The sequence below is a fragment of the Cyclopterus lumpus genome, chromosome 9 (assembly GCF_009769545.1).
Source record: "Cyclopterus lumpus isolate fCycLum1 chromosome 9, fCycLum1.pri, whole genome shotgun sequence".
Lineage (NCBI taxonomy): Eukaryota > Metazoa > Chordata > Actinopteri > Perciformes > Cyclopteridae > Cyclopterus > Cyclopterus lumpus.
The window spans coordinates 3339903-3360000 of record NC_046974.1 but is presented as its reverse complement, the minus strand read 5'-3'; the positions used below and the strand labels follow the sequence as shown (position 1 = coordinate 3360000).

Below are 20098 nucleotides of genomic sequence, written 5' to 3'. Positions count from 1 at the left end.
TGTGTGTGTGTGTGTGTGTGTGTGTGTGTGTGTGTGTGTGTGTGTGTGTGTGTGTGTGTGTGTGTGTGTGTGTGTGTGTGTGTGTGTGTGTGTGTGTGTGTGTGTGTGTGTGTGTGTGTGTGTGTGTGTGTGTGTGTGTGTGTGTGTGTGTGTGTGTGCGGCCAGCAGCCATCTTTTGATCTTTTTGGGCCTGCATTCCTCTGGAGGTCTTCAAGGGGAGCATCGCTCTCCCCGCTCCGCTGCACACCAGACATCCTGTCCGACGCTTCCCCTCTGCACGCGTGTTTTAAAAACATAAATACACTCTGAGCCTATTTTTTTGTCAAAAAATAAAAAAAATAAAAAGCAGGATTATTCGTCCTCTTTGTGCTCTCAACCCCGTCTGAACACTTCAGGATGACAGTATTGTATTTTATGGTCGGAGAGATGCCACTTTTCCCCTTCATTTTAATTATTTTAACATCTTTCCAGGGTTTTAAGTGCTTTTTTTTTTTTTTTTAAATGTATTTTTATTTTTCAATCAACCTTGATGGCGTTAATGAAATGAGGCACCCTTCATTTTACTTCGGCGACTCTCAGACCGCAGTCATTAAAACCATTAAAAAAAAACACACCGCTCGTTTATCGTCATTTTTAAAACTCGCCGTGTTCGGTGCCATCTGGGCCGCTGCCATAAATATCTCGGCTCGTGGAAGATATGGTTTGTTTTTCCAGTCTGGTTGTTGCTCTCCATCCTTCTTTCCAAACACAATTATACTTGTTTCTGCAAGACGTCACACGTCAAGAAAGCTCTTTGAACTTCTTCACCACCGGGGGATTTAACCAGAGATGAGGTGCTCTCTGACCCCAGGGACCAGGTCCTAAATCAAGTTCTGGGTCCCTCTAATAAGGCCCTGGATTGTGGAATAGTACTTAATGAAAGTACAATAACCTTTTAGGGGTGGAGCTTGCTGTGATGACCGTCGACGATTGGTCTACTTGTGGGGAGAGAAAAAAATTAATTTATACCCATCAAACACTTAACAGATGATTTACTGAAGAGGCCGACTTCAGTACATTTCTTATTTAATTTAACTTGTGACCACCGGCAGCCTTCGCCCCCACGTCCCGCTGCTTCTTCATGCGCCAGTGGACTAATGAGCCCCGTCGTCGCCGGTCTTTAGACCCCGATTGGCTGAAGGAACCTGTTCCTCAAAGTCTTGGGAGGACCCGCCTTCAGATCTTCTGTTGCTGTTTCTTTAGCTGCGCTGTTGCTGATTGGTTGTTTTTACCCCCAACTAAATTCAGTAGCAGCTGTCATACATATCTTATGTTATTATCTCATTCCTTCACACACACACACACACACAGAGTAAACTGTCTCTGCCTCTCTGGTTTTTCTATCTGACTGATTGCTCCCAGTAACCTTGACCTTAAAGCTGTAGTCACACACACACACACACACACACACACACACACACACACACACACACACACACGCACACACACTGGACCTCACAGGTTCATCCTCCATGACTGTGACTCAGGATTAACTTAAGAATCTGTAGAGCTGCTTCCCCAGTCGATGCCTTGCTCTTTTCTCCTCTCTCCCTCCCCCACTCCTTCTCTCCATCGATCAGCTGATGGGCTGTGTGTGTGTGTGTGTGTTTGTTTATTGTCATTTATGAAAGCTCTTGCGTTGAAGTGAAAGAAGGAACGAGGTAATTTGTGTGTGTGTGTGTGTGTGTGTGTGTGTGGGAGGCAGCGTTTGATCATCTGAATCATTCGCCTCAGTGAGCACAAACCCCATCGCGTTCTCCAGTCATTTTCCTTTTCACACACACACACACACACACACACACACACACACACACACACACACACACACACACACACACACACACACACACACACACACACACACACACACACACACACAGCCCTCGCAGCTACTACTGTCGTTTATATCTTCACAGAAACACAACCTTGAATCATAACGCAACAACAACAACAAATACCCATTTTCCAAACTTGAGCTGCAAGCCGAAGCGTTTTCCAGTCGACGTCGTTAAATCTCAACACGGTTCAGTCATCGTTTATTATGCATCGTCTTTCTGAGCTCTTCTATCATATTTATAACGTGCAATCCTTCCAGAAAACGGTGGACTGCATGACGACCATGTCCGTGCCGTCCACGCTGGTCAAATGCCTCTACCTGTTCTTCGACCTGCCTCACATGGCCGAGGCCCCGGCAGGCTCCGCCCCCCAGCCGCCGCCACCGCCCCCGCCTCCTCCGCCGCCGGCCCCCGGCCAGGAGAAGACGGCGGGCCACACCCAGCAGGAGCTGCCCCTGGCCGACCGCAGGGTGCTGCTCCAGAAAGTCTTCGTCCAGGTAGAAAGGAGTTATCTACACAAAGAATAATGTATTGATTTACATAATATAAGGATGTAAAGTTATTATATAGATGAAACAAAAGAAAACCATAATCACCAATGAAATTAACCGAAAAAAAGAGCTAATTCTAAGTAAATTAAATTAATATAATAATATCGCACATACACAAAATAAAAAACGTAAAATAATAATTTTAATATTTAAAAAAACTACAATATTTTCTCAAATTGGCACACACATTGTGTAACAGTATAGAATTGATTTCAAATAACCGTATTTGACTAAATCTGTTCCATATTTGAGAGCGGTACGGGTTATTAGAGGGTTATTGATTTGAGTGCACTGATTTTAAAAGATTGATCCCTTCCTGGAAAACGTGGTGGCCTACTTAATACTTCAAATCTACTTAATTTCCTCTCGCATGCCTTTTATGAACCCGGTTCCTGAGTCTTCTTGCATTTTCACACATTCATGACGTCATTTTGCAAAAAGGCGCCCGTATCAAGCGCTCCTCTCGCTCTCCACGATGAACGATTCCTCCCCGCCCCCAGATCCTGGTGAAGCTCTGCACCTTCGTGTCTCCGGCGGAGGAGCTGGCCCAGAAGGACGACCTGCAGCTGCTGTTCAGCGCCATCACCTCCTGGTGCCCCCCCCACAACCTGCCCTGGAGGAGGAGCGCGGGGGAGGTGCTCACCACCATCTCCCGGCACGGCCTCAGCGTCAACGTGGTCAAGTACATCCACGGTAAATACAGAGGTTCGGTGTGGGGGGAGGGGGGAGGGGGGGGGAGACACGCCGTGGGGATACCGGCCAACGGTTAAAGAGAGTTTACACTTTGCGAGTTCACAATTAGCAAAAATAGAATGATTTTTGTCACTAAAATAATGAGAAAAATCAGTTTTATTCTTTTAAATGTTATTATTTATTAATTATTTAAGTGTCGAGGCAAAATTCTAAAAAGCCGTCCGTTAACTTCCGGCTTTATATCACATTTTACCAAAAACTTAGAGGATATACAAAAGCTTTTACCCTCAAAATATGTGGTCTTGATTTAATTTCATGGTTTTTATTTTGGGTAAAACACGGGAACATGTGGGTTCTGTTTTAATGTTTAAATCCTCTGAAAGTAGGTTAGAAATAAGCTGTCAAACAGGTGTTTACAGGTAACAAACTTGTATTCAAATAACATTATTCCCAAAAATATTTAAAAAAATATTTAAAAATAAATAAATAAATAGTCTAGCCAATATATTTATATATATATATATATATATATATATATATATATATATATATATTTTAAATTTTATTTTTTATTTTTTATTTATATATTTATATAAATATATAAATGGGAGCTCCTCCAAAGTCCTTTCTTACATTCGTTGACGCATTTCGACTCCCTCTGTTTGGCCCCGCCTCCAGAGAAGGAATGCCTGGGCACGTGCGTTCAGAACATGCAGCAGTCGGACGACCTGTCGCCGCTGGAGATCGTGGAGATGTTCGCCGGCCTCTCCTGCTTCCTCAAGGACTCCAGTGACGTGTCGCAGACCCTGCTGGACGACTTCCGCATGTGCCAGGGCTACGCCTTCCTCTGCGACCTCACGCTCAGGTACGGCATGTCCCAAGCGGGCCAGATGTGTGTTGTTGTTGTTGTGTGTGTGGAGTTTCACGCCAGCTTCTCGGTCCCCAGACTGGAACAAGGCAAGGAGGACGAGTCGAAAGACGCGCTGAAGGACCTGGTGAACCTGGTCACCTGCCTGACCACGTACGGGGTGACGGAGCTGAAACCCGCCGGCCTGACGACCGGAGCGCCCTTCCTGCTGCCCGGCTTCGTCCTCCCGCAGCCTTCTGGGAAAGGTGCGTCCATGGCGATCCTTCATGATGTCATCACGTCGTGTCCCTCTGATTGGTGACGCTGGTGACAGAAATAACTTGAGGGAGAAGAGTTGACTCAATCGTCCCTTTTTTTTTTTTTTTTAAAGTCAAGATGGCGGATAGAAAAAAGAAAGAAAAAGAAGATGAAATAAAACAAACAACGAAAAGAAAACAGGGATTTATTCATGTCGCATCGTGCGTAACTTGAGTGGATTGCGACACATCCAGTGTGTTATTAATCTGCAGATGCTCCATTAGATGTTCAAGGCACTGTCTCTCCCCCTCCCCCTCCCCCCCACTCACACACACACACACCCCTCCCAATTCAAAACAATCCCACCAACCGGGTTTTCCACTCTGAAGCCATAAAAAAAAGAAAACGAGAGGAATTACTCGGAGAAAAAAAGTCTTCATGTATCCCCCAGCCGCCATAACACACACACACACACACACACACACACACACACACACACACACACACACACACACACACACACACACACACACACACACACACACACACACACACACAGGTCCTAATCCATGAAATGACTTCGATGCTTGGCTGACTCCAGCAGGCTTAACCTGTAGACAGACGCCATGGCAACGTGGCCGCCTGTCACACTGCTGGAGACGAATGGCCGAAGCCTCACGCATACAAATGAGAGAGAGAGGAACCCGTTCCCCCTCTGACCTTTGACCTCTGGCCTTTTTTTTTCTTCTTCTTCTAAAAGTTATGGAGAAACTAAATCGAGACGATGTTCATGACATTGAAGCACGACGCATGATTTATACTTTACCAATAGACATAAGACATTTCCATAATGTTACACCTTTCTAATATTAAGTATGTACAAAGATTAGAATAAAATTTCTTGCAAATAAACAATTTAAGCTTGGGTTAATTGTTGGGAATTATACTTAATATGAGCTAATGAGGGATCAATTTTGGACCTGTTAATCTTTTTTTATTATGAGTATCGACGCTGCTTTGTGGATATTTATTTTGGGAATGTTTCCTATAGAATTACACTGAGCTGTAATTAATCCCTTCAGGCATAAACACGAACGCCTGATAACTGAATAATCCTCCGTCGCGGCTCTAATGTCATTGTTATTACGTTAACGCGTGCCTTTTTTTAAATAAACTAATAATATGTTGACATGAAATTTAAAAAGAAGATTTAATTCTTCCCTTGACTTCCACTCATTCCCTATTGTTTTTGTTTAGTCTGCGGATTTATTTTATGCCAATAAATGACAAACCTGAGGTTTACACACACACACACACACACACACACACACACACACACACACACACACACACTCGTGTTTAACCCCCTAATGACGGCTCCAGCTGTGTCATTACCAGAAGCCATCGTGATGCGAGGATCCGCTTACTCTCCTAATTAGCCCGCCACATTCACTTAGTGTGTGTGTGTGTGTGTGTGTGTGTGTGTGTGTGTGTGTGTGTGTGTGTGTGTGTGTGTGTGTGTGTGAGTGTGTGTGAATCATAGTTGTGTGTTAGATATTCAACCTCCAACATGGAGTCAGATTGTGTGTGTACTGTGTCACGGATAACTTCAGGAGGGGGAACAAACCACCTGAAACATGTTATGTTTTATAGGGAATTTATTTATTTTCCACCCCTAAGATGCTTCATTGCTAAAAAAAAACAAAAAAACGACAAAGCAAACTTTAACGTTTGCCATTTTAAAGAACAATAAAGTTGGGAGAGGAGCAGGTTTCGGGATCCAGACGAACAGATTTCATGTAAGATTCCCGTTTGTTTTGGCGTGAACTCAAGCTCCTCCCCCTCCCCTCCCAGGCCTCACGGTGCGTAACATCCAGGCCTTCTCGGTGCTCCAGAACGCCTTCCTGCGGACCAAGACGGGCCGCCTGGCCTCCATGCTGCTGGACGCCATCGGGAACATCTACTCGGGCGAGCCGGCCAACTACTTCATCCTGGAGTCGCAGCACACGCTGTCGCAGTTCGCCGAGCGCGTGGCCAAGCTGCCCGACGCGCAGGCCAAGTACTTCGAGCTGCTGGAGTTCGTGGTCTTCGGCCTCAACTACGTGCCGTGCAAAGAGCTGTTCAGCGTCAGCGTGCTGCTCAAGTCCAGCACGTCGCACGCCTGCAGCATCATCGCCGTGCGCACGCTGCTGAAGCTCTGCAGGCACGACGCCGTGTTCAGCGACGTGCTGCGCGAGGTGGGCCTGCTGGAGGTGCTGGTCAACCTGCTGCACAAGTACGCCGCCTTGCTCAAGGACCCGGCCACGCAGCAGCAGCAGCCGCACAACAATGACCAGGGTGAGGGTGGTTTAAAAAACAAAAAAAAAACAAAAAAAAAAAACAACACGGTTAATAGAATAACTGGGAAGAAACCCAAGAGTGATGTCATGACCCTCGAGTACACGTCTGGAGAAAGAGAGTTAAACCTTTAAAGGGTTTTATTAGTCTGTTATGAAGGATTCAAATCAAGAACATCCAGTAATGACTGAGACACACTGAGCTGAAACAGAGATCACATTAAACCACAAACGAGGGCCAGAAGCCGTGTTTTTCTTCAAATTAAATTATTATTATTTTTTTTTGATGGTCCTTTTGTAACATCATGACGACGTCGTCTCACCTTCTCTTCAGCCGACTGTAAAAACAACAGCGTGGCGGAGGAGCAGAAGCAGCTGGCCTGGCTGGTGATGGAGACGCTGACGGTGCTCCTGCAGGGCTCCAACACCACCAACACTAATGCAGGTAATCACACACACACACACACACACACACACACACACACACACTACGCAAGACACATGAGCGATGTACGCCCTCCAACTTTATTAATTCAATTAGCAGGAACGAGAAGAACGAGACGCTGCGGAGGACAGAAGGTCTCTGCGTCATAAACAGTCCAACTGTCCATTCGTGTGTGTGTGTGTGTGTGTGTGTGTGTGTGTGTGTGTGTGTGTGTGTGTGTGTGTGTGTGTGTGTGTGTGTGTGTGTGTGTGTGTGTGTGTGTGTGTGTGTGTGTGTGTGTGTGTGTGTGTGTGTGTGTGTGTGTGTGTGTGTGTGTGTGTGTGTGTGTGTCTGTGTCTGTGTCTGTGTCTGTGTCTGTGTCTGTGTCTGTGTCTGTGTCTGTGTCTGTGTCTGTGTCTGTGTCTGTGTCTGTGTGTGTGTGTGTGTGTCTGTGTCTGTCTGTGTCCTCCTCCGTCTCAGCGTTGGCCTCTGATCAATACAAGTATCTTATTACGTTTTCCTTAAACCGGTCTCTTATTGTCTGTGTGTGTGTGACTGTGTCTTTCTGTGTGTGTGTGTGTGTGTGACTGTGTCTTTCTGTGTGTGTGTGTGTGACTGTGTCTTTCTGTGTATGTGTGTGTCTGTGTGTGTGTGTGTGTGTGTGTGTCTGTGTGTGTGTGACTGTCTGTGTCTGTGTGTGTGTGTGTGACTGTGTCTTTCTGTGTGTGTGTGTCTCTGTGTGTGTGTGTGTGTGTGTGTGACTGTGTGTGACTGTGTCTTTCTGTGTGTGTGTGTGTGTGTGTGTGTGTGTGACTGTCTTTCTGTGTGTGTGTGTGTGACTGTGTCTTTCTGTGTGTGTGTGTGTGTGTGTGACTGTGTCTTTCTGTGTGTGTGTGTGTGTGTGTGTGTGACTGTGTCTTTCTGTGTGTGTGTGTGTCTATGTGTGTGTGTGTGACTGTGTGTGACTGTGACTTTCTGTGTCTGTCTGCCTGCGTGTGATTTCTCGTGTCCACGTGCACTCCCATTTCGTTCCGCGCACGAGGCTCCCAGCTGGCGCTCGTATCTCGTAGAACCAATCGGAGCGAAGAGGTTCAGTGCGTCACGACAACGGTCTTAAAGGGCCAGCGTCGGAGTCCTTGCCGGCTCTTTGGAGCTTCTTTTGAGACGAGATCTTCAACGTCACGGGGGGGGGGGGGGGGGGGGGGCGGGGAAACCACTCAAACCACACTTTGGAGCGTACTGGAAACACGGCTCAACAGCAGTGTATTCCCCCCCCCCCCCCCCCCCCCCCCCCCCCACAGCTCTGTTCAGGGAGTTCGGCGGCGCCCGCTGCGTCCACAACATCGTGAAGTACCGCCAGTGTCGGGAACACGCGCTGCTCATCATCCAGCAGCTCGTGCTGTCGCCCAGCGGAGACGACGACATGGGGACGCTGCTGGGCCTCATGCACTCTGCACCGCCCAGTGAGCTGCAGCTGAAGACCGACATACTGCGGGTAACGCACACACACACACACACACACACACACACACACACACACACACACACACACAGTCTGACACACTCGATCATTCCAATGCTTTAAATTCATTTAATTGAAGTTCAAAAACAACACGATGTGCATTTGAAGCCCTGCAGACAGTAATTGCTTCAAACGCGGGGTGTTAAGTGTAAGGTTTGCACGCACACACACACACACACACACACACCGGAGCATAATTGCATTTCTTTTTAATTCCCCTCCTTTCAGCCGATGTGATTCTCACGCCTTCTGGAGGCTTTCGGGCTGGATTAACCCGTCTGCACGTTGCTGCCCCCACGTCACTAATCAGAGATTTCAATTATCACCCCCCCCACCACCCCCCCACCCCAACATCTTTTTAAAAATAACCGTCTACAAAGAACTTAAATCGAATCCAGTTTGAATACAATAATTCTTTCATCGGGGTTTAAAACCGCAGACACACAACTGGATCTTAACGTTAAGCCGGCCGGCCTTGCGAAGACCCGGCTGACCCCGTAGCTTCTGATCCTCGAGGCCTCGTTAACGCAACCTAGACCTCCACTTTCACAGCAGCACACGGAGGACAGGAAGAGGATTTGGTTTAACCGCGGTGCTGAGGAGTCTGGCAGGAAACTGCCTTTTTTACTTCTCTTTTTACGCCTCCTTCCTCCTCCGGGATGCGTCGCTTCTGAAAACCGTTACGGCCCATTTCCACGTGGAAGTGGGCCAAAGGGAACCGACCTCCAGGGTCAGAAGTTCGTACGGGCGACGCAATCAGGATGTTGACAATTTTATGGACGATTAGTTCTACACGGATGTTCATTATTCACCCTAGAAATCGTAGTTTAGCAAATAAATAACTCAAGGTCCAGTTATTAGCGTATTTTTCTGTGTAATAATGGCGGAGAGAATCGAACCCAGTGAACCACTTAAACCTAGAGGCACTAAAAAGATGGCCGCCACCATATAAACGTCAATGTTTTACTGCATTCTTCGTATTAAACTGACATCCTAAAGTTTTTTTGTTCACCAAAATTAGCAAAACAAAATGTCTCATGAACTCCTCTGGTTTTATTTACGTCGCCACATTTCCATATAAACGAGGTCCAGCGCATTTTATTAGGACTTTTAACTCGGCATTAATTTCCCATAATGCCACAGACCTTTTTTTTTTGTCAACATATTTAATTTTTACTGAAGAAACTGTAAAAAAATAAATTAAAAAAAATGTTTACCATGAATGTGCCTAATAAATATGACCACAATAACACAATCATGTTTTCCTCCACTTCCTGTCGGGGTGATGACGTCACCGTTTCTACGCGCTTTCACGATTACGCCGTTCCTTTTTTTTCTTCTTCCTTTTCTTATTCGAGCAGTCTGTAAAAGTTATATTCAAACTATCCAATCGTGACACATGTTCTCGTCCCCATTATTCAAACTAGAGACACTTGAAAGGTATTCCTGCAGAAAAAGCTCAACATGTGGCATTGAGCGTGACAAAAAGATTCCCAGATGCCACTAATTAAAATAGTTTTGCCTGTCAGATTTGTTTCTATGCTCTCAGGCAGTTTTATTTATATTTTTATTTCCAGCCCCCCCCCCCCCCCTATAAAAAATAAACTCACATCCAGGTCACAGCTTGATGTTTCAGTTTAGACTCTCTTTGCAAATGTGAATCATAAAACTTTGAATAATGTAGTCGGGGGCGAAAGAAAGAGACAAAGCAATTCCCCAAAGGGTGTGTGTGTGTGTGTGTGGGGGGGGGGGTGCTCATAAATATGTATCAACGCAGAGGAAGAATGAAAATGTGACTGAGTGACATGCAAACTCGACATGGAGGGGAGAGAGAATAATAATTTAGAAAAGAAATGTACAAACAAGAGAAGCGTTGCGGCCCCGAGGCCGCGAACATACATTTTTTTTTTTTTAAAAAACACTTAGTGAACCGGCGTCTCCTCGTCCTCCCAGGCGCTGCTGGCGGTGCTGCGCGAGAGCCACCGGACCCGCACGGTGTTCCGCAAGGTGGGCGGCTTCGTCTACCTCACGTCGCTGCTGGTCGCCATGGAGCGCTCGCTGTGCCAGCCGCCGCGCCACGGCTGGGAGCGCGTCAACCAGAACCAGGTGTTCGAGCTGCTGCACACCGTCATCTGCACGCTCACCGCCGCCATGCGCTACGAGCCCGCCAACTCGCACTTCTTCCGCACGGAGATCCAGTACGAGAAGCTGGCGGACGCCGTGAGGTGAGGTTCTCCTTCTCGAATTTGGTAGATGGTAGTTGTGACTGCTCTCGTCACGTGAATCATTTCTGATTTCTGTCTCTGTTATTGTTCATTCTGGTCACATGACATCTGTTGTCCTGATCCTCCTCTGTTGTTGTTTTATTTTTTTCCTGATCCGATGTGAGGTCAAAGGTCAGAGGATGTCGTACGTGTACAGACTCTAAAGCCCTCTGAGGCACATTTGTGATTTTGGACTATACAAAATAAATTGAATTTACAATAAAAAAAAAAGAAGCTCACAATTTGATACTGCAGAATAAGATGGAGCCAATGACTCAGTATCCGTAACAGATTACAGCAACATTTATTCTGTAATTTAACTACGTATTTACTTAACACAGATTAGGCCATTAATTACAATAATATTGCTTTTCTCCTTCCCACCAGGCTGCTGGGCTGTTTCTCCGACACCAAGAAGCTCGGCGCCACGTCCGTCTTCCCCTCCAACGCTCAGCCCTTCCAGAGGCTCCTGGAGGACGAGGCTGCCCCCGGAGGCTGCGCGGGGGACAGCGTCTGCCCCACGCTCAAGCACTGCAGCAAGCTCTTCATCTACCTGTACAAGATGGCCACCGACTCCTTCGACAGGTCAGAGGGCTTTAAGAAGCGGCGCCGTGCGGGTTCCATGTTTTTAAAACGCCACAGCTAGCTGATAGCTGTTAGCTGCTAGCTGCTAGCTGTTAGCTGCATGCTCCTGTTTCTCCTTTCAGCTTTCCACTAACAGCTTCTTTCCCTCTTCCTTCCTTCCTTCCTTCCTCTAACCTCTGGTGCTGTCTGGCTGTTCATCCTCGGCCCGGTCCGTGTGTGTGTGTGTGTGTGTGTGTGTGTGTGTGTGTGTGTGTGTGTGTCCAGTCGTGCGGAGCAGGTGCCTCCCTGCCTGACTCACGAGACCTCGCTGCCCTCGCCGTGGGGCACGCCAGCCCTCGCCAGGAAGAGGTAGCTACAGCGCTCTGCCACCTAGTGTGTGTCGCTCACCTCATCCCATCCCTCTGCTCTTTCCTCGCCTTCAGTCGGCACCGACGGCGCCCACTAGTGGCCAAAAAATGGCCGCCGCTAAACCAGCCTCCAACCAGCCTCCAACCAGCGCAAAGAATCATACAGAACACGTCCTTCCCTCATCGGTTGAGGAGCAGACATGAAACGAGCTCCCACGACATTTATACCGTATTTTTTAATAATTGATCCATCATTTGATATATATAACATGAATATATAATAATAATAAAAATCTTCAGACTGCGCATTTTGTTAGACTAACAGTCTATCAATCATGAATCATTTGATGAATCCAACCTCTAAAATTTGAGGATTTAATGCTTTTTTTTTTAATGTGCGTAAACAAACACGTTATTGATTTTAAAGGGACAGCGTCAAGGATTTGGTGGCATCAAGCAGTGAGGTTGCAGATTTTAACAAACTGAAATTGTGATTGGCCGATTGATCCGTAATAAAAAAATAAAATAATAATAATCGTTAGTTGCAGCCTATGAATCCCGTTGAGAAATCAAACGATCCTTGGCATTGTTGCTGATAAATAAACAAAAATATGTATGTTTTATGTTGATTTAAGCTGATTTAAGGGAGAAAAAACACATTATCAACTATAAACTTTGCTTAAACCTTAAAGGTCCAAGATGTTCTCGATTCTGTCGTCGTCTAACTCCTGATAATAGCCCCCCCCCCCCCCCCCTCCTTTTCTCCCCTTTCCTCTCGGCTGAAGTTTCTCACACCAGACTCTCAGGATTCTATTTAAAGAGGAGAAAAAGAAAGTCCTCTCTGCCTCAGTGAGCTATAACAACTGTTGAGGTGAAACTGAATCCTCTGAATATTCACGAGGCTGGAATCATGTGACGAATATAGATAATTAAAGCTCTTCTTTGTGCCCTTAATTGCTTTAAAAACAAAAAACAACACACACAGTTCCTGCCTCACTGCCGTCATTCAGGAAAAAGGGCCGCCGCTAATCGCTCAGCATCTGCATTGTTTTTTGATTAAAAAAATTGAAAACATCTCCGCGGCGTGCAGCAATCAGTGTGTGTTGATTGTGGAGCTGTAGATTCCCAAATTTAAAGAAAGTAAACCCCGTGTTGTATAATATATTTTTTTATGCTCACTGCAGTAAAACGGTAATTAGTCGGTAATTAGTCATTTAGCCGTCGGTAATATATAAACTTTATTCAACGTATGGATGCTGTCTGGAGCGTCTCACGTATTCCTCCACCAGACAAATGTAAAAGAAATAAAAATAAACTCAGAGAGGCTTCCAGCCGCTGGTTTCCTTTCCTGCAGCTCTTTTTGTGCTGACTCCAGCCTTTTCCCAGCCCTGCGTCTCTCCTCAAAGTGGGAAGGGGGGGGGGGGGGCAACCAGCCCACTTGTCTAATTGGCTGCTTTTGGATCAAACCGTGGCCGACTGACACCTCAAAGTGTTTAAATTACGACGCGTACGTTGATGTGAAGCGACGCCGTCATCGCCTCGTTATGAGAACGTCTGAAGATCTTCTGGGAAACTGCTTTTTCAGCTGCGGACCTGAATATTTAACAGTTGCATATGTTACAGCAAACGTAGAGGGGGGGGGGGGGGGGGGATTTAAAGTGGCCAGCAAATTAGATTCTAATTTAGCATATTCTCAAAACCGTTATTGACGGGAATCAGCGGAAAACTTTTTTTCCCTTTTTCTTTAAAAAATAAATAACTTTGCTTTGACCGGAATGGACTTGACTCTCTCCCTGTGCTCCCAGACAAGGCTACTACGGCACGTCGGGCCCCCCCGCCCCCGTCAAGGCCCTGACCGACCTGAAGCTCCACCTGGCCAACACCTCCCACCTCGCCTCCTCCTCCTCGTCCTCGTCCGACATGGTGGTCATCCACCCGGGGGCCGTCCTGGCCATCCTGGACCTGCTGCCCTCCGTCTGCTCCGACAGCCAACCAGAGGTGAGGATGTGCTCACGTGCACGAAGGGTAGCGAAATTAGAAATGTCAGACAAACTAAATGCCCCCCTCCATCCAGCATGCCCTGGACCTGCAGCTGGCGGTGGCCAACATCCTGCAGCTCCTGGTGAACAGCGAGAGGAACCAGCAGGTGCTGTGCGAGGCGTGCCTCCACCAGCGGCTGCTGCAGCGCTGCAGTCAGGCCCTGGGCGACGAGGACCACCCGCTGCACCCGCCGCTGCAGAGGATGTTCGAGAGGCTGGCTTCTCAGGCCCTGCAGCCGATGGCACTCAGGTACTGGACCCTCGTACGTTTTGAGATGGAGGTATTCAATGGTGGCTGAAAGGGACCCTGTGTAGCTGGTCCTTGTGCATACTTTATACAAGTATAATGCTACTTTGATGTGCATATTAAATATACTAACCTCAAGTTATGGCTAGCATACATGTTTAGATGCATAAAGAAAATTTGCGCTAGCATGTTGGCCTTTACCCGAGCAACATTTAGCTTCGTAAGATCGCTAACGTTCAGTACAAAATATTAAATGGTGGCGTTTTTATGCCTTTTTAAAAAAAAATGTTGTCGATGGGAACCCAACGACCCTCTAAGATGCTAATGCCAACATGTTTACAGGCTAATATTTAGCATCTGCCTATTATTTAAACATGGTCACATTTAGAGCTTTTCCAACATGTTAACTAACATGCTAACTTTGTAGTTTTACCTTGTGTGTGTGTGTGTGTGTGTGTGTGTGTGTGTGTGTGTGTGTGTGTGTGTGTGTGTGTGTGTGTGTGTGTGTGTGTGTGTGTGTGTGTGTGTGTGTGTGTGTGTGTGTGTGTGTGTGTGTGTGTGTGTGTGTGTGTGTGTGTGTGTGTGTGTGTGTAAGATACAAACTGAACTGAGCTGTTCTCATTTCCCGCTTGACTAGTTAAGTGAGATGGGAGATTGGGGTTTGAGGAAGGGGGGGGGGGGGGGGGGGGGGGGGGGGGGGGGGGGGGGGGGGGGGGGGGGGGGGGGGGGGGGGGGCCGTCTCTTTTTATATGTAAATCTCTGGCTGTTATTCTCTTGCCGGAGTTTAACATATCTGTCAATCTCCCCTCCTCCTCCTCATCTTTCTACCTCAATCTCGTGCCGTCAGTCTTCCTCTTCCTCATAACTCCTCCTTCCCGTGTCACGGCGTTTCGTTTGTGTTTAATTTGAATAATTGATTTCATTAATCTTCAGTGGATAGGTAGCTGCGTGGTGTGCGAAGTGTACATTTAATGTTTCACGGGGTCTCCGGAGAGGGCAATTCAAATGTACGTAGTCCGTTGTCTACGTACGTACATAAACATTTTGACCCATTTTCTTTCCAGGCTTTAGAATCCACTGATGGAACCATCGGTTCTGTTTCACCCTCAGTTGAACGACCGTAGCAGGCTAATTGAATTGAAGTGCTTGTAAGCTATTGCATAAAATAAAAGGACAATGTATTTACCGTGCCTGTAGTAAATATGAACCTAACCAACTATTAGAGATTGAAAAAAGGTTGCCTCATATACAATTTCCATACACTAATTAATTGGCATTTGGAGTAAAGTTTAGCTCCAAAAATGTGTGTTGATGAAATGTCTGGGAACCCTGATAATCAAGAGCACCGAAGAACAGTGATTTTATATATATATATTTATATATTTATTTATTATTATATATATATTATTATAGTGTGTGTATATATATTATATATATATATATATTATTATATATATATATAATAATATATATGTATATAATAATAATTATATATATATATATATATATATATATATATATATAATTATAATTTGATTCCTCCTGTGTTTTTCTTCTTTGTTGGTTTTAATCGCGTCCTCCTGCTCATCTTCCCCTCCTCCAGGGAGTTCTTGCGTCTCGGAAACCCCCTGAACTGCGGCGCCTGGGACAAGAAGCTGCTGAAGCAGTACCGGGTCCACAAACCGAGCTCGCTGAGCTACGACGCCGAGATGAGAAGTAAGACAGTACCACAAGTCACTGGGCCGGGGGGGGGGGGGGGGGTTGGGGGGGGGGGGGGGGGGGGGGTCCCCTGGGGGGGTCTCTGAGGACACGAGGGTCCTGCTGCTGCTCATCAAGCTAAAGGATGGTCTGAGGGGCCGTAACAGCCAGGGGCCACTTAAAGGAACATGTTCTATAATCTAGTTTTGTTAAGGTGGTCATACTTAAAGTATTTAGCTTTTAAATTAATATTGTCAGAGCGGGTTTTTTTACAAGCAATTACCGTAACTATTAACTGCTGAGTAAAAGGCACATTATTTATTGTTATAAGCGTTTTTTGACTTTTGCAACGTGTTAAAATCTGACCTCCATAAAACGGCCTTAATGCATCTTCTAGTGAATAAAAAAAAAAACATAGAATTTGTGGGTAAAAATGTCAGCGTCTTCCTTTTCGTAATAGCCTGGAGTTGAAGAGCTCCGTCCCCCCCGCAGTGCTTTTTATGAAACGATGATGTCACTCGGGAGCCGTTCAGCTTCCTCCGGGGAGAAAGTCTCACTCTGTGCTAAGAGCTTGTCAAAAAGGCCATCAATCTTCTTCTTCTTCTTCTTCCTCCTCCACGAGCTCATCGGGTAGAATCCTCCGCTCAAGAGGCGGTGATTGCAGGAGGGACGAGCTTCCCGTTGACATTAAATTGCCGGTTGAAATTACCGGCGCGGCTGTACGTTCATACCGAAGGGAACTTGAAGAGCTTCTAGTATTGCATTTGACCCGGTGACATTTAGACTAATCAGAATGGAACATTATGGCAAACTCGACTTCGAATGTGTACACACATTTTTACATAAAAAGTACACTAGAAAATACCTGCATTCAGTTTGAAGAAAAGCCCGAGTCGCCCTCTCGGTAAAAAACTCCCCGTTTTAAACACAGAGCGTCTAAATGGTTTGTTTCTCCCTCAATGGGGGTAATTTGGTGGGCTCCTCGGTGCGCCCTAATTGCTTATTGTGTCTCCTCCCAGCTGCGAATGGATTTAGAGTCGCGACTAATTACTGCTCTTTACACGCCGCCGCTGTGGGAACACGCGCCGCCACCCGAGCAGCGCGGCGTGCTAGCCGCCGCCGGGCGTTGCACTTCCTGCGTGCAGCCAATGCGTCGCTGTCAGACGAGCAGGAATAATAAACCAGAGCTGCTGTTTTTTTAGAAGAAGGTGAAATGTTGTCCATGTGCAATGCTGTTATCCAGCTGTTAGTCTTTCTTTTTTTTTAAAGCATTAATATATATATATAATTAATTATATAATAATTTATGTATCTGCTCTCATTATGCCTTCATAAACAAATATGGTTGATCCTTTTATTGCCTGAGCAGAATGAGATGAATTAATAACCATATATGTATAACATATATATCCAAACCTTTTCCTGGAAGAAAACAGGAATGCTTTTAGTCCTAAATGGAACATGGGGGTCGGGGTGCACTTGCGCCTCATGTGGCCAAAGTGAGCATTACAACAACAAACAAGTTAACGTCATTTATTAAAATTGGATTATCCTTAAATCGTGAACGCAAGAGAGAGAGAGAAGAGAGAGAGAATTAATTTCTGCCACGACATAAGCTGGAGAAAAGCTCAGCTGTTTGTATACTGGGAGATAAAACAAACATACCATAATACTGAACTCCACAGACAGCATGACCATGTCCATGGAGGGCTTCGGCCCCGACAGCGTGTTCGCCACGCCGGCGGAGGACAACGGCCAGTACCGCATCAGCCGCAGCCTGGTGCGCTCCGCCGAGGGCAGCACGGTGCCCCTCACCCGAGTCAAGTGCCTGGTCTCCATGACGACGCCCCACGACATCCGCCTGCACGGGTCGGCCGTCACGCCCGCCTTCGTGGAGTTCGACACCTCGCTGGAGGGCTTCGGGTGAGTCGGCGCGACACTTTTTGAGTGTTTACTCTTCTGGTCTTTTATTTATTTATTTATTTCCCCAGCAGCTGTATTGAGACCCCGCCCCTTTCAATACAGCTGCTGCAAAAACAACGAGGTAAAAGATCGTCATAAAGACGAGTGTAGCCCAGAATCACAGAGAAATGTCACCATTTGATCCATTATTAATACAATTCATGTATTCATAAGGAACCCCATGAATGGACCAATCTAAATTACTTTAATAAGCTGTTGCAGCGACAGAGGATGCCGGGCCTCTCTAAACCCGATTTGCTCTCTCAAATCTTTTCTCTTTATGGAGCAATTTTGTTTCCACTCACCAGTCACACACACACACACAACACACACACACACACGCACACACGCACGCACGCACGCACGCACGCACGCACGCACGCAACGCACGCACGCACGCACGCACGCACGCACGCAACGCACGCACGCACGCACAGCACGCACACACACACACACACACACACACACACACACAACACACACACACACACACACACACACACACACACACACACACACACACACACACACACACACACACACACACACACACACACACACACACACACACACACACACACACACACACACACACACCTCAGCGTGCCACATGTTGTTATTCCCTACAATTTAACAGGTGTGTTTTTTCTTTCTTCCACCTCCTCGTCGGCCTCCAGCTGTGGAGCCGCGCATACAGAGAAGCTCATTTTCCGTCTTTTTATGTCGTACGACCTTTTGTTGCTGCTGCTGCACGGCGAGCGTCGGGGGGGGGGGGGTCAGTGGATGTGACCTTGGCAGTCCGCCCACTCACTTCCTGCAACACGTACGTGCACAAACTTATATCTCGTTATTTCAAACGTCCCTGATTACATTTCTTTGGTTTTGTAACGCGTGAAAGCTGAAAAGCTCCAGACGAAGCTGAACCAAACGGACCTTGAGTTAGTTATTCATTTATTAATTTAGTATTTTTCGTGCTTTCACATCTCTGTCAAAGATCTACGTCGTCCATGTTTTAGTTTTGTCTTCTTCAGTCACGTTCTTTACCCACAAGAACCCAAAAAGAACATCTCAACAGGCGGATCGGTTCCCTTCTTAAAGCCCCTCAATGTCACGTTCTTTACCCACAAGAACCCAAAAAGAACATCTCAACAGGCGGATCGGTTCCCTTCTTAAAGCCCCTCAATGTCACGTTCTTTACCCACAAGAACCCAAAAAGAACATCTCAACAGGCGGATCGGTTCCCTTCTTAAAGCCCCTCAATGTCACGTTCTTTACCCACAAGAACCCAAAAAGAACATCTCAACAGGCGGATCGGTTCCCTTCTTAAAGCCCCTCAATGTCACGTTCTTTACCCACAAGAACCCGTTTGCCTCGTCTCAGAATAGAACGTGGAGGTTCTCCTGAAAACACGGAGTGGCAGCACACAGGCGACGAGGCGCTGGCCCACTTTCACTTCACCGTAAACAGAGGACACGCACACACACACACACACACACACACACACACACACACACACACACACACACACACACACACACACACACACACACACACGTGCACCCCTCCTTCCTCTCCCATCTGTCACCATGAAATATTGATGCCCCTGCTGCTATTAGGAATCACACACAGGCACTCTCTCATGCACACACGTGCTTACACACGCACACACACACACACACACACACACACACACACACATCCAGTGTGTAAAATAATTAGCATATCAAGTGTGTTGTTGGTTCCCCTCATCAAGGTGAAGCCTAAAGATGACATCATACATGAAGTTACTGTGAAGCAGGTGTTTGTGCTACGTCGACGGTCCGTCTGTTTAACAGAGTGTCCTTGAACACATCATTGAATCGCTGCCAGATTCAGGGACCCTGACCCTGACCCGGGACCTCCCTGACCAGGTGGAGAAAACAAAGAGAGAGAAAATCTGGTCATTTTGGAGCTCAATCAAGCGTCTCTTTCAAAATGCATAATTTATAGAGAGCTAGTAAAAAAATAAATAAACCTGCCGCTCCCACAAGCCCTCAGTGGACTTTCTGGTTTCTCAAACTCGGTGATATTATACGTACATATAATACTTACATATTATACCCTGTAACTTAATGACAGTCACATGTTTGTAATATTGATTATTGGATCGAATTATTATTATTATTATTATTATTAAGGTAAACAAGACGAACGACCAAAAGCCTTGAAATAAACGTGTTTGTGATATAGCAAAGAGTTATATCCATATCGCCGACGTCTAGATTTAGTGATTCAGGCTTCTTCCTCTAGTGAGCTTCGGTCCAGGCCTCAAAATCCATTTCCCAGAAGCCCCGGTGTCTTCAGGGCGATTGTACAGAGGATGAAACGGCACTTCTTCTTCCTCCCCCCGAGTCAGCAGAACTCAACAGACGAATCTTTTGCTGCAACGATTGAGTCGAATTACTTCAATCG

General features: G+C 46.4%; 2 protein-coding genes across 2 annotated transcripts in view; both read left to right on the top strand.

The window, feature by feature from the left end:
* Positions 1–20098, top strand: part of LOC117736156 (E3 ubiquitin/ISG15 ligase TRIM25-like) — a 706744-nt gene that overhangs the window by 48066 nt on the left and 638580 nt on the right. The gene's annotated exons all lie outside the window — the stretch shown is intronic.
* wdfy3 (WD repeat and FYVE domain containing 3) overlaps positions 1–20098 on the top strand; it is a 60505-nt gene that overhangs the window by 12581 nt on the left and 27826 nt on the right. Inside the window, 14 exon segments of the mRNA XM_034541301.1 lie at positions 2135–2371; positions 2926–3118; positions 3797–3983; positions 4065–4231; positions 6078–6560; positions 6894–7004; positions 8285–8478; positions 10459–10730; positions 11157–11354; positions 11619–11702; positions 13507–13699; positions 13776–13990; positions 15591–15703; positions 17371–17608. Of these exon segments, the coding sequence (XP_034397192.1) occupies positions 2135–2371; positions 2926–3118; positions 3797–3983; positions 4065–4231; positions 6078–6560; positions 6894–7004; positions 8285–8478; positions 10459–10730; positions 11157–11354; positions 11619–11702; positions 13507–13699; positions 13776–13990; positions 15591–15703; positions 17371–17608 (2885 nt within the window).